At 52.3% G+C, this 13,212-nt stretch overlaps 1 protein-coding gene across 2 annotated transcripts in view; it reads left to right on the top strand.

Annotated features, from left to right (window-relative positions):
* The window catches only part of WDFY2 (WD repeat and FYVE domain containing 2), a 196,122-nt gene extending 187,950 nt beyond the window's left edge, over positions 1–8,172 (top strand). For both annotated transcript variants that reach the window (XM_053564038.1, XM_053564039.1), the window contains exons 11-12: positions 2,509–2,617; positions 3,618–8,172. In XM_053564038.1, coding sequence (XP_053420013.1) covers positions 2,509–2,617; positions 3,618–3,647 — 139 coding nt within the window. In that variant the 3' untranslated portion in view covers positions 3,648–8,172. The remainder of the gene's footprint in view (positions 1–2,508; positions 2,618–3,617) is intronic.
* Positions 8,173–13,212: the final 5,040 nt, after the last annotated feature.

Genomic DNA, 13,212 nt, shown 5'->3' with positions numbered 1-13,212 from the left:
TGTGCTTGCATAAGCAAGCATTTATGTTCATTCATTGATTATTTTCCACTCATCATACATGATAAAATTAATAAGAGTTTTTTTCACTGAGTTACAGAACTGCAAGAGGCTTTAGAGATATTTTGGTTTACGTTCTTTGTTTTATGGATAAAGACACATATTTAGGATATCTAAGGGACTCACAAATTAAGCCTAAATCTTCCATTCTAAAAATTTTAAGTGACTGTTTTTTAACATACTAAAGACGCGTCCTACAGATTTAGGATGGAAAAGGGGAAGAAGAAAAGGGGCTTCAGAGGGCAAGCTGCAGCGGAGTGGTGGGAGCCCGGAGCATGGGGAGCCCGGAGCATGGGGGAGCCCGGAGCATGGGGAGCCCAGAGCATGGGGGAGCCCGGAGCATGGGGATCCCCAGAGCATGGGGAGCCTGGAGCATGGGGATCCCAGAGAATGGGGGAGCCAGGAACATGGGGGAGCCCCAGAGCATGGGGATCCCAGAGAATGGGGGAGCCAGGAACATGGGGGAGCCCGGAGCATGGGGAGCCCGGAGCATGGGGGAGCCCGGAGCATGGGGGAGCCCGGAGCATGGGGATCCCCAGAGCATGGGGATCCCAGAGAATGGGGGAGCCAGGAACATGGGGGAGCCCGGAGCATGGGGAGCCCCAGAGCATGGGGATCCCAGAGAATGGGGGAGCCAGGAACATGGGGGAGCCCGGAGCATGGGGAGCCCCGAGCATGGGGAGCCCCGAGCATGGGGGAGCCCGGAGCATGGGGAGCCCAGAGCATGGGGAAGCCCGGAGCATGGGGATCCCCAGAGCATGGGGAGCCTGGAGCATGGGGAGCCTGGAGCATGGGGATCCCAGAGAATGGGGGAGCCAGGAACATGGGGGAGCCCGGAGCATGGGGAGCCCCGAGCATGGGGAGCCCCGAGCATGGGGGAGCCCCGAGCATGGGGGAGTCCAGAACATGGGGGAGCCCGGAGCATGGGGAGCCCCGAGCATGGGGGAGCCCGGAGTATGGGGAGCCCCGAGCATGGGGGAGTCCAGAACATGGGGGAGCCCGGAGCATGGGGAGCCCAGAGCATGGCGGAGCCCGGAGCATGGGGGAGCCCGGAGCATGGGGAGCCCAGAGCATGGGGAAGCCCGGAGCATGGGGATCCCCAGAGCATGGGGAGCCTGGAGCATGGGGATCCCAGAGAATGGGGGAGCCCGGAGCATGGGGGAGCCCGGAGCATGGGGAGCCCCGAGCATGGGGAAGCCCGGAGCATGGGGATCCCCAGAGCATGGGGAGCCTGGAGCATGGGGATCCCAGAGAATGGGGGAGCCAGGAACATGGGGGAGCCCGGAGCATGGGGAGCCCCAGAGCATGGGGAGCCTGGAGCATGGGGATCCCAGAGAATGGGGGAGCCAGGAACATGGGGGAGCCCGGAGCATGGGGAGCCCCGAGCATGGGGGAGCCCCGAGCATGGGGAGCCCCGAGCATGGGGGAGCCCGGAGCATGGGGAGCCCCGAGCATGGGGAGCCCCGAGCATGGGGGAGCCTGGAGCATGGGGAGCCCCGAGCATGGGGGAGTCCAGAACATGGGGGAGCCCGGAGCATGGGGAGCCCAGAGCATGGCGGAGCCCGGAGCATGGGGGAGCCCGGAGCATGGGGAGCCCGGAGCATGGGGATCCCCAGAGCATGGGGAGCCTGGAGCATGGGGATCCCAGAGAATCGGGGAGCCAGGAACATGGGGGAGCCCCGAGCAAGGGGGAGCCCGGAGCATGGGGAGCCCCGAGCATGGGGAGCCCGGAGCATGGGGAGCCCCGAGCATGGGGGAGCCCGGAGGATGGGGAGCCCCGAGCATGGGGGAGCTGTCTCCTTGCCTCTTCCCTCCCACTGTGCTGTCTGCCAGCTCTGCTGGGGGAAGCCCTGGCCCCAGAGCACCTCGGCAGTTGACAGACTTTCTTACTAAAACAAAACTGCATAGACTGTAAAGCACACAGCCAGTAATGATGTTTGCTTATGTTTTTGTTTTCCTTCCGAAGCTTTAGAATACTGTAGAGAAACTAAGACCGCAGTGCAGCCCCTCAGGAAGGAAGGCCTCGCTGTGGAAGGCCCTCCGATCAAGTGGCAGGCAGCCACAGCCAAGGCATTGTTCAAACATACTTTTTTCCTAATTAAATAGGCAAAAGTAGACTGTTTACTGACAAGTCCTTCTGAGCACCAACTTAGCAAAAACACTGAGACTTTTCAAAGATTTCTCAAAGGCACAGGTAGAGATTTTCACAGACTCCATGAGAGTGATGCATTCAGAGGTTTCAGTCTCTTTTCCATTTTGGAGACTAGAAGGATCCTTCTACATTTTCTTTTTTAAATTGTAACATGTCGCCAAGGAGTACAGGTAGATCTGAGGAGCGTTTCTTACACTAAAGCAGTTTTAGCCACTAGGCTAAAAACTAAAACAGAAGATTGTAGATCTCCACTCGTGTCACCACCGTTGACTCTCGGAAACTTTCTGTGCTCCTTCCAGACGGGCGCCCACAGCGACATTCCATGACAGTAAACACAACATCGTGCACGTACATTTTGATGCCACCAGGGGATGGTTACTGACCTCGGGAACTGACAAGGTCATTAAGGTAGGACGAGGCACGTGAGGCCCTGCTGGAAGGGCGGTCCGGGGAGGCCAGCATTGTTGAGAACCTCTGACGTGCCCAGCCTCATGCGAGGCGCTGGCTCTCCACAGAGAAAAGAGATGCAGCTCCTGCCTGCAGGGAGGGGTGATCTGCAGAGTCTTTACAAGAAAAACCAAATAGGTCATGTGTGCACCTGTGCAGCAGCCAAGACAGTGACACAGGAGCAGAGGGTGCTGCCGGGCAGGGCCTCGGAGGGCGGGGGCAAAGTGAGCCCAGAGGAAAGGCAGGATGTGAATGAGCAAACCGGAAATAAGGGAGGTCGTTCCACTGAGACCGGTTACTCCAAGAGCATTTATTCCTCAGGGGCTCTGAGGACAGGTGCACCACTCAGACTCAGTGCCATAGCAGTGGCCGAGGACAGAAGCAACAACCCCTGAGTCATTCCTGAGAAACAGAGGCATGATCCTGCCCAGTGTCCCGATTCTGCCTTCTGCCCAGCCCTGTCCCATTCCTGGAGACAGCACAGGATGAGGTGGTTAAAATAACCAACTTTGGAATCTGCCTGACTCCTGTGACTTTAATCAAGTTTAGAATAAACCCTGGGAGCGTCAGCCCTTTTTATTTTTGAAGATTAGACATTGTGGAATTGTGTGCAATAGTAAATGAGAAGCTAGGGGAAGGACACGGCCTGTGTTCTGTGTCTGGTGATGTCAGTCCCCTGCCCTTCAGTGGATCCAGTCTGCCTGGGGGCTTCATCAGCTGGTCAGAATTTCACACTAGCCCATTGTCATGCTTTTGAGCTTTATTTTAAGGTTTATGATGAAAATATATTTCATAGTTCAGGAGTCATGTTAGTAGAGTATGTAGTTGCTTATTAAATGAAAAGAAATTCACTTGAAAAATTCTGGACTGTTTGTAAGGACTGTTATAAGAACTGTTTGTTTATTTATCCTCAGTGCAATTTACTTTTAATTCCCTCTGGATCTTCTTTTTGTTTTTACAGTTGTGGGATATGACCCCAGTAGTGTCATGATGACCCTCCCAAGACTCAGACAGATAGCAGTGTACTAAAGATATCGCTATTCAGCTTGCCTGGAGAGGAGAGACAGGCCAGTGAGAGGCAGCGCGAGACTAAGCCCCCGGCTGGTCTGCAGACAAGCTCCGACAGCACGGCCTGTCAGCCAGCACGGCAGCGGAACGCGGCCAGCCTGCTCCTGCACCGTCAGAGAAGATATTTTTTTGACAAATGGTTTATACATTCTGGCTGTGCTACGTTGTTTTGAGTGCATTGAAAAAATCTGTGTGGGGTGTTTGGTTTTTATATTTGTCAACACTCCTTTGCTCGTTGCTTTGTGTGTCGGAGAAGCGAGGGCAGGGTCTGTTCAGGCGTCCTGGTCAGTGTGAAGCGGTTTCTGTGCTGTCTGCGCGTCAGGGCATGTCACGCCGCCAGCGCCTCGTTCCTCTCCTCTCTCTGCATGCCTTCTCTGCTTTTTCCCCGAGTCTGTATATGTTTACATTATTTATTCCCAGTCTTTCTGTTTTCATGTCTCTTCAGTGGAGAGATTTGTGTGGATTCACCAACTGACTTCTTGAGTTACCCGAAGAATGACCCATTCGTAATGGTGGGCTCATTCATGTTTTCACTAAGACATGACCTTGCATTCCTACCTCAGTTTTCTCTAGCTTTTCCACATTAAAAACATGCCAGGAGGAAGCTGCTCCCAGCCGCCTTCATCACAGAAGTAGAGAAACTCAGAGCTTCCACCGTCAGTGCCTGGATCATTAGAATTCAGCTGCGACCTCCTGAGCCTTTCATGTTTAGTTGTTCTGACACAGCTTTCCCTCCCCCATAACATAAAAAACAACATGCACAAAACCCCACGTGCTTCAAAGATAAGTGTCGGGGATGTGGTTTTCTGTGTGACATCATCTCTGAACTTGAACATGCGAGATTGTAATCCTGCTCTATTCTATCCCTTTAAAATCTAGATATTTAAATATTTTCATCTTAGTGCATTTCATCAGAATACTTTGCATACTTTCATACTAAAACGGTGTGGTCTGAGACAGAAAGCTGCTGAGCCCCACAGCTCCTGCTGTGTCCTGTTAGGAATGTACATAGGACTTCAGAAAATGAACCTCCAGAGTCCTTATTACTAACAGAATCTGACCAAAGTGGACAAAATGGAATATTCTTTGTGTGTATTACTGGGTGAGTAGTAATTCAACTCAGGATATTGAAGTCCTTTTTAAAAATCTTATTTTCACCTACAAAAATAGGCTCAAAATCAGCAGCAGTGGCAAGCTTGTACCAGGTGCTTACCCCATCCAAAGCACTTTACTTGGACCACCTCATTCCAGCCTCACCTGTCGGACGCATCCAGGGGTCCCCAGTCTCTGAGGGTCACCAGGTTGAATAAAGCCCTGTGGATAAACAGGCCAACAGTTGCCCTTCCCGGTCCAAGCCCTCCCTCTACAGTCTTGTTCACCTGTGACGTCCTGGGGTTGAGACTCGTCCCTGTTAGGTTTCCTCTTTTCCTGGAAGTCAGTCTTACTCCCTCTCGGTTACTCCACTGCTTTTCTAACTGGGGAAGTACGACAAGCCACCCTTGGATACCAACCCTGTGCCGCTTCTTGGGGCTGGTTCTGCGGCCCCAGCGTGGGAAGGCAGGGCCAGTGTGAGCTGTGTCCCACGCAGCCCACGGTACATGGCAGCCACCTGAGACATGAGACCAGATTGGCTCCCGTGCCCAGAACTCTAAGGACTCATACGCGCACATGCCCTCTCACAGAAGCCGTTACCACTTGTCACTTCACCGCCTTCGTCTACACACCCTCACTTGCCATCACTCAAAACTGTTATAACTACTTTGAGTCTTTTCTTTGATTCCTCTGTGAGAGAGAGTGAAGAAAGGAATTACATTTAAAATATCCAGGTATCTGTTTTGTAGTTTATTCCTAGCACCTGCAGCCACTTGCTGACTTGTGCGTAACGGAGGACTGGGTTGCCAATGAGTAGTGACATGAACCCTGAGCCCAGAGCCTTGGCCTGGACACAGAGGGGCCACAGCAGGAGGATGGCAGTGGCCCAGGCGCCCTCACGTGGGTGCCAAGTTGCAGAGAGATGTGTTCAGATGTCACTTTTGAAGCTGACTGTCCCTGTTAGCCTACACGTGCCCCCTGTAGTCACCCCTGCCACTCTCGCCATCTCCCTCCCTTCACAGGTGAGACCACTTGGCACCTCATGGTAACGAGAATTGTCGTGTCATGGGAAACCACAGCCATGCCGGCCTGTTCACTGCTCTGCCCTGTCATCTCTCCTGATCTGTGTGGGCGCTTGTATTTGGTCAAAAGAGTTTAGCAAACCAAGTGTATGTGTTTGTAAGACTGAATTCTGGAGTTTTGCGTTAAGTGTCTCCACCTTATTTTTAACTTGAGAAATAACGTGCTGGTGTTGGGCGTCTTCTGAGCCTTTTGTGGGATGGAGCCCCCACTCCTGGGGAGCAGAGGCTGGCACCAGCACTTGCTTCCCCTGGCCAGCCCGTGCGTCCTGCTGCATTTGCACTTTACCTGTACTTTGGCTTCACCACTTGAACACACGGTGGCTCTGGCAAACGAAGCCTCCCAAGGCTGTGTCAGGATCAGGAGAGAGAGATGCTCTGGATGCTCCAAAGGAATGACTATACTGGAGCCTAAAGCTGCATGGGTGTGTTTCCACAGTAGCAAAAACGGTTTGAGATTAAGTACTAAGAATCTGAGGTCAATCATGAGGTCAATCAACCATCATGCGTTTTGCATTTTTTACAATTATTCAAAGAATCAAAACCACAAAACTGGAAAGGATCTAGAACGTTCCAATTAGAAAACACTTCACGCATACCAGGCAGTTAGATACAGCTGAAGTGAAAACAAGAGAATGTTTTAAAAGAATGTTCCAAGAGCAGTTGTTTTTTAACATTACATGGTAATGGCATGTGTGGGAGGAGTGGCCTCCAGCACCCGGACGGGCCTCTCCGGACGGGTTTGTGCTTCTTGCTAAGTGTATTTGGCGCTTCTTTTGGCCCCGGCCCTGTGGTTAGGAGGCAGTGGGCACTAACCCGGAGGTAATTTTTGCGTTTCTTCATCCACACAAACTTCTTCCTGTCACTTCATCACAAACCACCCCACTGGCAAAATGTAAGTGGGAATCCAGGGCCCTGGGAGTGGCCCTCACCCTGATTGTCGGAAGGCAGAGAGAGGGAAGCTTTGGGCCTCAGCGTCTGCCCTTCTTACCAGCATCACCATTCCTTCTTCTGAATTGTTTTGTTTCATTTTTTGTTTTTGTTTTTTTGAGACAGGTTATTGCCCCGTCACCCAGGCAGTGTGGCACAATCATAGCTCACTATAACTTTGAACTTCTAGGCTCAAGTGATCCTCCTGTCTCAGCCTCCTAGCTAGCTGGGACTGGAAGCAAGCATCACCATGCCTGCTTTTTTTTTATTATTATTATTTTTTCTTTGTAGAGACATGGTCTTGCTGTATTGCCCAAGCTAGTCACAAACCCTGATCTTAAGGTATCCTCCTGTCTCAGCCTCCCAAAGTGCTGGGATAATAGGTGTGACTCACTACACCTCACTACTTTGAGTCTTTTCTTTGATTGCTCTGTGAGAGAGATTGAAGAAAGGAATAACATTTAAAATACCCAGGTATCTGTTTTTTAGTTTATTCCTACAACGTGCAGCCACTTGCTGAATTGTGCGTAATTGTAGCCTGAGATTCATTTTTTAGAAGTATAACTTATTTTTGCTTAACATTAGTCAATTACTAAGGTCCAAATTTTGCTTTTTAAGCAGAAAGATAGCTCTAAACTGTGGGTCACAGTTATTGTCTATGAATATTCATTAGCTGAGATTCCTTTAGTTAATAGTGGTTTTATCGTATCTATGCAAGTGCTCTTGTTCACTGAGATTCACATCTCAAAGTGAAAGGATGTACTTGACCAAAACAGTCTTCTTTTTCCCTCTTTTAATGTTAAGTTGGCCCCTTGTGGACCCCCCTCTGCCACTGTGTAGCAGGCTTTGAACTGGGTAGGCCAGGGATTTAAAGATCTCTGAGGCCCATCTCCACACTGGGTATCTCAGCAGGATGTGATTAATTTTCTGATAGAGGTGGCCCGGGGGTCCACCCCAGGAACTGCCCAGGGTGCCCTGGACCCAGCAAGTGAGGAAGGAGGGGCTGTGAGAGGACAGGACTTCTAAACTGAGTGCCGAAGGATGAGGAGTGAGTCATAAGGTGGGCAGGGGTATTTTGCAGAGGTTGATAGAGGCAAAGAAGGACTTCCCAGGCTGCAGACACAGTGTTTGCAAAGGCCTGAGTGCTGAGTCAGTGTGGGGTGTTGAGGGGCCACAGTGGGTGGAGCTGCCAGAGGACATTGCTCCATGGCCCTGGAGCCCAAGCTCTCCCTTCACGTGCGGTGTCCTGAGGCCTGAGCTCTCCCTTCACCTGCAGGTGCCCTGAGGCCTGAGCTCTCCCTTCACCTGCAGGTGCCCTGAGGCCTGAGCTCTCCCTTCACCTGCTATGCCCCATGGCCCTGGAGCCCAAGTTCTCCCTGTCAGCTGCAGGTGCCCTGAGGCCCTGGAGCCTGAGCTCTCCCTGTCAGCTGCAGGTGCCCTGAGGCCCTGGAGCCTGAGCTCTCCCTGTCAGCTGCAGGTGCCCTGAGGCCCTGGAGCCCCAGCTCTTCCTTCACCTGTGGTGCCCTGAGGCCCTGGAGCCTGAGCTCTCCATGTCAGCTGCAGGTGTCCTGCAGCCCCAAAGGGAGGCAGCCCACAGTTCACCATGAGGGGCGCCCAGAGGCTTGCCCTGCAGCCAGCACTGGGATCAGTTCCTTTTTCTTTAGAATCCCTAGAGTTGCTGAAAAGTGACCCATGTTACTGATTTTCAGTCTCGGTGGGTACACAGCCTCCTTGTCCCCGAGGCACATGGCCTGCAAGACTCCCAGACTAGTGCCGCGGGTGGGCAGGGCTCAGCTGCTCCACTTTGGGGTAGGCAAGACCCGGACCTGTGACAGGAGGGGACTGTCCTAGTTGCATGTGGCCTGGCCCTGACAGGCAGTGCTGTGTTTGGGCACAGACGCGGGCAGCTGCTGCCTCTGCTTCCTGCTCGCCCAAGTATCATTTCAGTGCCATGCAGCCAGTCCTGGCACAGCAGCACTTGCCAGGGAGAGCGGCCTGTCCAGGCTGGAGCACTGTGCAGGGCGTGGCCTGGTCTCCTCCTTCCTGCCGTGTCATTTACCTTTTTCTTTCCAGACCCAAGTGTCATGTGTCGATAACTGAATTCAGAAACATCTGTCTTCATGTTTAAATTTCAGCTCAGCTTTACAACAGGGAACCACATACCAACCCTCGGGGGTTTAGTTTGTATTTTTGCCTTTGAACGTTATCCTTTCCCCAAAAAAAGCCTACACATGAAAGCAGTGTCTGCAAATTAGATCTCCCTAAATTGGTAAGGGAACACTTCCTTGCATTTGCCGTGCCAGGAAGCTTACCAGCAGTAAATAGCCCCTTGTTGGAGATGTTGAAAGAGGGTGAAGCCTGGAGGGATTAATTCAAGGACAGTTCTTAAGGTCCCTTCCAGTCCTGTGACTCTGCAATTCCATGAGTCTCGCCCGTTACTGAGACAGCCTAACCCATCACAGAGACCTTGTCTCTGGGCCTTTGTTGTCAGCTACATCAAGTGAGGTGCTGTCTGGATTTTTCCATCCAGAGCCTAGGAGGTTTGGTTTTATAAAGATGGTGAAGGTGGAAATTAATCACGGTACCATCTCATTAAAAATAAATACCTCAAAATGTTCACCTTTATGAGTCAGGAAAAATATCGAACTTCCTTGGGAGAGGACGTGTCAGGGAACTGTAGGTTGGTTCAGTTGCTTCCCTGCTTCTCTGGGATTCCTGAGAAGGTGAGCTGTAACTCACAAAGAGGGAAAATGGTTTGAAAAAAAGGATTTCGTTTATATATACTTTTCACCATTTAAACTGCTGGCAGCCTTACATTTGCAGCATTTGCCAATGTGAAGTATGGACCAAGCACTTGTGTCACTTACGTTTATATCTTAGGCCGCTGCTTTGCTCTTTAAATGACTTTATTTTTCAAGGTACTGTCATTTCGCAAAAACATCTTTGTATGAAAAGTACAAAAACTGGACAACTGCGAAGGTGCTAGCACCATGTTCATACCTGCCTAGCACTCTGTTCATAACCAGGGACACAGACTCCTCCGTGCTGCACGTCCACCAGGCCGTGGCCCACGTCTGGACCTGGCCGCAGTGGGCGTGTTATCGTACAGACATCTTTTTCTTTTTTTTTTTGCAATGAAGAGATTCTCCCCAAGGGTCAGGCTGGGAATGGAGCAAGCCCGACGTGGAACAGGCTTCTCCAGCGTGGCTCTCGCTGAGCCCCACTGCCGTGTCCCGATCTCACCAACCAAACTAACCAGTCTCAACAAGCATTTCCTGAACACGAAGAGGGGATGGTAAGCGGGAACTTCCCGTAAAGTTGACATGTCCGGTCTCACCTTAAAATGCTGCTGAGCGCCATGAATATGTTTACTCTGCTACTGTCGCTCTGTGCGTCCCTCCAGCCAGAACGCACGTGTCGCCGTTACCAGTGTAGAACTCAGTGCAGAGTCGTCGCCGTGCTTGAAAATAAATCTCTGTGAAAACCTTTCTGCAGCTGTGGTGCCATCACTGCCGTGCGTGTGACAACCCTGTTTCTGTGTTATCCTGGTGAATTCAGTGGGGGTAGGGTGGGGAGGTTTCCTGGCTGGCTAGACCTCATGGAGAAATGGTCTGAGCCGAAGGTGAGCCGCTCTTCACCACAGGCTCAGCCGACAGTGGCCATGGAGGGCTTTTTAAATATATATATGTTTTTTTTTTTTTTTTTTTTGCAGTTTTTGGCCTGGGCTGGGTTTGAACCCGCCACCTCCCGTATATGGAGCCGGCGCCTTACTACTTTGAGCCACAGGCACCACCCCATGGAGGGCTTTTTATTTTATCTTTCACGTGTCTCCATTTTCTGTTTAACAAACTTTCCAAGCAAGTACAAAGGACTTCAGCCAGGGAATACTTTCAAAAAAATAGTTCCTTTTATGGAGAAGAAAATAGACTGAAAGAAACTATGTGGCCCACGTGGTGTGGCCCGGTCAGTGGGGCTGGCAGGGTGTCCGGCACATCCAGGCCATCATCCTCCTGGACACTGGCGTTTTCACTGCCCAGAAAAGTACCATCCTTGGAGTCCTTGCTGGCGAGCCCCGGCTCCAGGTGTCTCAGGGACCACCGAGAAGCCGTGTGCATCTGCAATTTCCTGTGGTCTGGGGATGAGTTAGGGTTGTTTCAACTGCACACCTAGAGCCTGGGTGTGGATGTCTATGTCTGCTTTTTGGTTTTGTTACAGCTTTCCCCAAAGTCAATGAGAAGCCAAATTGTGTGATTTAGAGGTTTTATCAAAGTGTAGTGCCAGAAAGCCAGGTGCGTTATGAAGCCACTCCTGTTCGTCTACAGATGTGAACGAGGCCCCACCTGAATTGTCTGAGTCCATGTGCCTGGTCCTGCCCGTACCCCTGGGGACACACAGGGCAAAGGTGGTGTGTAAGAGGTACCTGGTGGCTGGCCTGACGCTGGCGGAGTCGAGAAAGAGTGGGAAAGGGGCGTCCACAGGGAAGGTGGCATCCTTCCACTTCATCCCTGCCGCCCCTCTGACAAGGTTGGCTAATTTTGACACAAATTTTTAGAAAACCACTTTTTTTTTTGTAGAGACAGAGTCTCACTTTATCACCCTTGGTAGAGTGCTGTGGCGTCACAGCTCACAGCAACCTCCAACTCCTGGGCTTAGGTGATTCTCTTGCCCCAGCCTCCCAAGTAGCTGGGACTACAGGCACCTGCCACAACGCCCGGCTATTTTTTTGTTGCAATTTGGCTGGGGCCAGGTTTGAACCCGCCACCCTCGGAATATGGGGCTGGTACCCTACCCACTGAGCCACAGGTGCCACCCAGAAAACCACTTTCTTAAACACAAAAATAACCTGCTGCAGAAGATAAAGACGAGCTTACTCAGAGCCCTGTTGTGTGTATTTTAAATCAAAGTCCCCAGTCCTTGTAGATGCCTAGGGAGCCGGCCTGGGGTCTGTGCACTGGATCTGTGTCAGGTCAGCTTGGCCTGTTGAAATCTCCAAGCCACAGGTTCAGGATCTCAGTGAGTTTCTCCTCTGCAGCCAGAGAGGAGTATGTTCTAGCAAGAGGCAAGTGTGTAGAAACTGGATTCTAACCTAAAAGTGAGAAGAGTGTGAACCTCAGCAGCACAGACACGCCTCTGCCTGGGGCGCACAGGCCGGGTGGGTCATTGAATTGATGGCTACAGGGGAGGGATGGTAGTGTCCATCCCACCCTCAAAGGCCCCACACAGATTCAGCGCTGTGGGACTGTATGTGAAGTGCCTCTGAAGGGAGGCCTGGCAGGGAAGAAGGGATTAAGACTCACCCCCGTCGGGAGCCCACTGGGATAGAGAACAGCCCTGAGTGGGTCTCTGCTCCCAAAGGTAGAGAGGCAGAACCACAGCTCCCTACACCATGCTGCTTGGTAAACTGCCCAGACTGACCTTCTCCCCCAGAGTAAGAGCAGCCTCCACCCTGACCCCCCAGGACAGCCCTGTCCAGGCCCTTGTTGACAGGGTCAGCACCAGGGGCCTTGTGTCATCAGCACCAAGCTCAAAAAGACAAATGGAACATCAGTCAGGGCTGATGCAACCCCCAAGCTGACCCCAGCAGGCAGAAGCATCTGGCCCACAAAGCTGGGCATAGCTCCAGGGGACGGGGAAACAGTCCCGCCTGGGTTTCTGGAGGGAGGGTGCACCTCCAAGGCCAGCTGTGCCCCAGGTGTTGGAGCCAGAGAGGATGTCACCTTGGGAGAAGTGGCCTCTGGGTGCAGTGTGGCCACTGCAAATAACAGACCGGTCAGAGATCCATGCCCCCCACCAGGCCTCAGAGCACAGCTGGACCCCAAGCCTGGCCTGGAGCCCTGCAGAGTGGTCACATCAGGGGGAGGAAGAGCAGCTGGGTTAGCACCCAGCATTCCCTGTGGAAGGAATTTCATGTGGTTGACATCTCTCTAACCATACACTGCTCTTTTCTACCTCAGAATCACACTGCTCCAGGCTGTTCAGAGCTGATGCCAAGGGACCTTGTTATAAAGCCCCGAGGTGTCGCCTGGTGGGAGGTGTCAGCCGCCAGAGCCTGAGTGTGTGCTGGGTCTCCCTGTCTCTAGGCTCCAGATGCCAGCACCCATCAGCAGAGTCACCTCGGAACCCCCTACCCATCCTGAGAACAGGGGTCCATGGGCTGAGGAGCCCACACTGGGGCCCCAGGGGAATCAGACCCTGGGGCTCTGCCTCCTGGGCAGGCCTCCTCCCCCACCACAGCCTGACCTCTGGGAGGAGCCTGCTTGCTTGGCTTCTTGGACCATTTTAGTATTTTCTTCTTTTTAGGGTGGAATATAGTAAGAGGAAAGAATTTTTTTACTTCCTCTGCCAAGCTCTTCTGCCTCCCCCTCCCTCCGCACCTCTGTACCGAGG

Source organism: Nycticebus coucang, chromosome 15 (genome assembly GCF_027406575.1).
Source record: "Nycticebus coucang isolate mNycCou1 chromosome 15, mNycCou1.pri, whole genome shotgun sequence".
NCBI lineage: Eukaryota > Metazoa > Chordata > Mammalia > Primates > Lorisidae > Nycticebus > Nycticebus coucang.
This window is presented reverse-complemented; position numbering and strand designations above follow the sequence as displayed.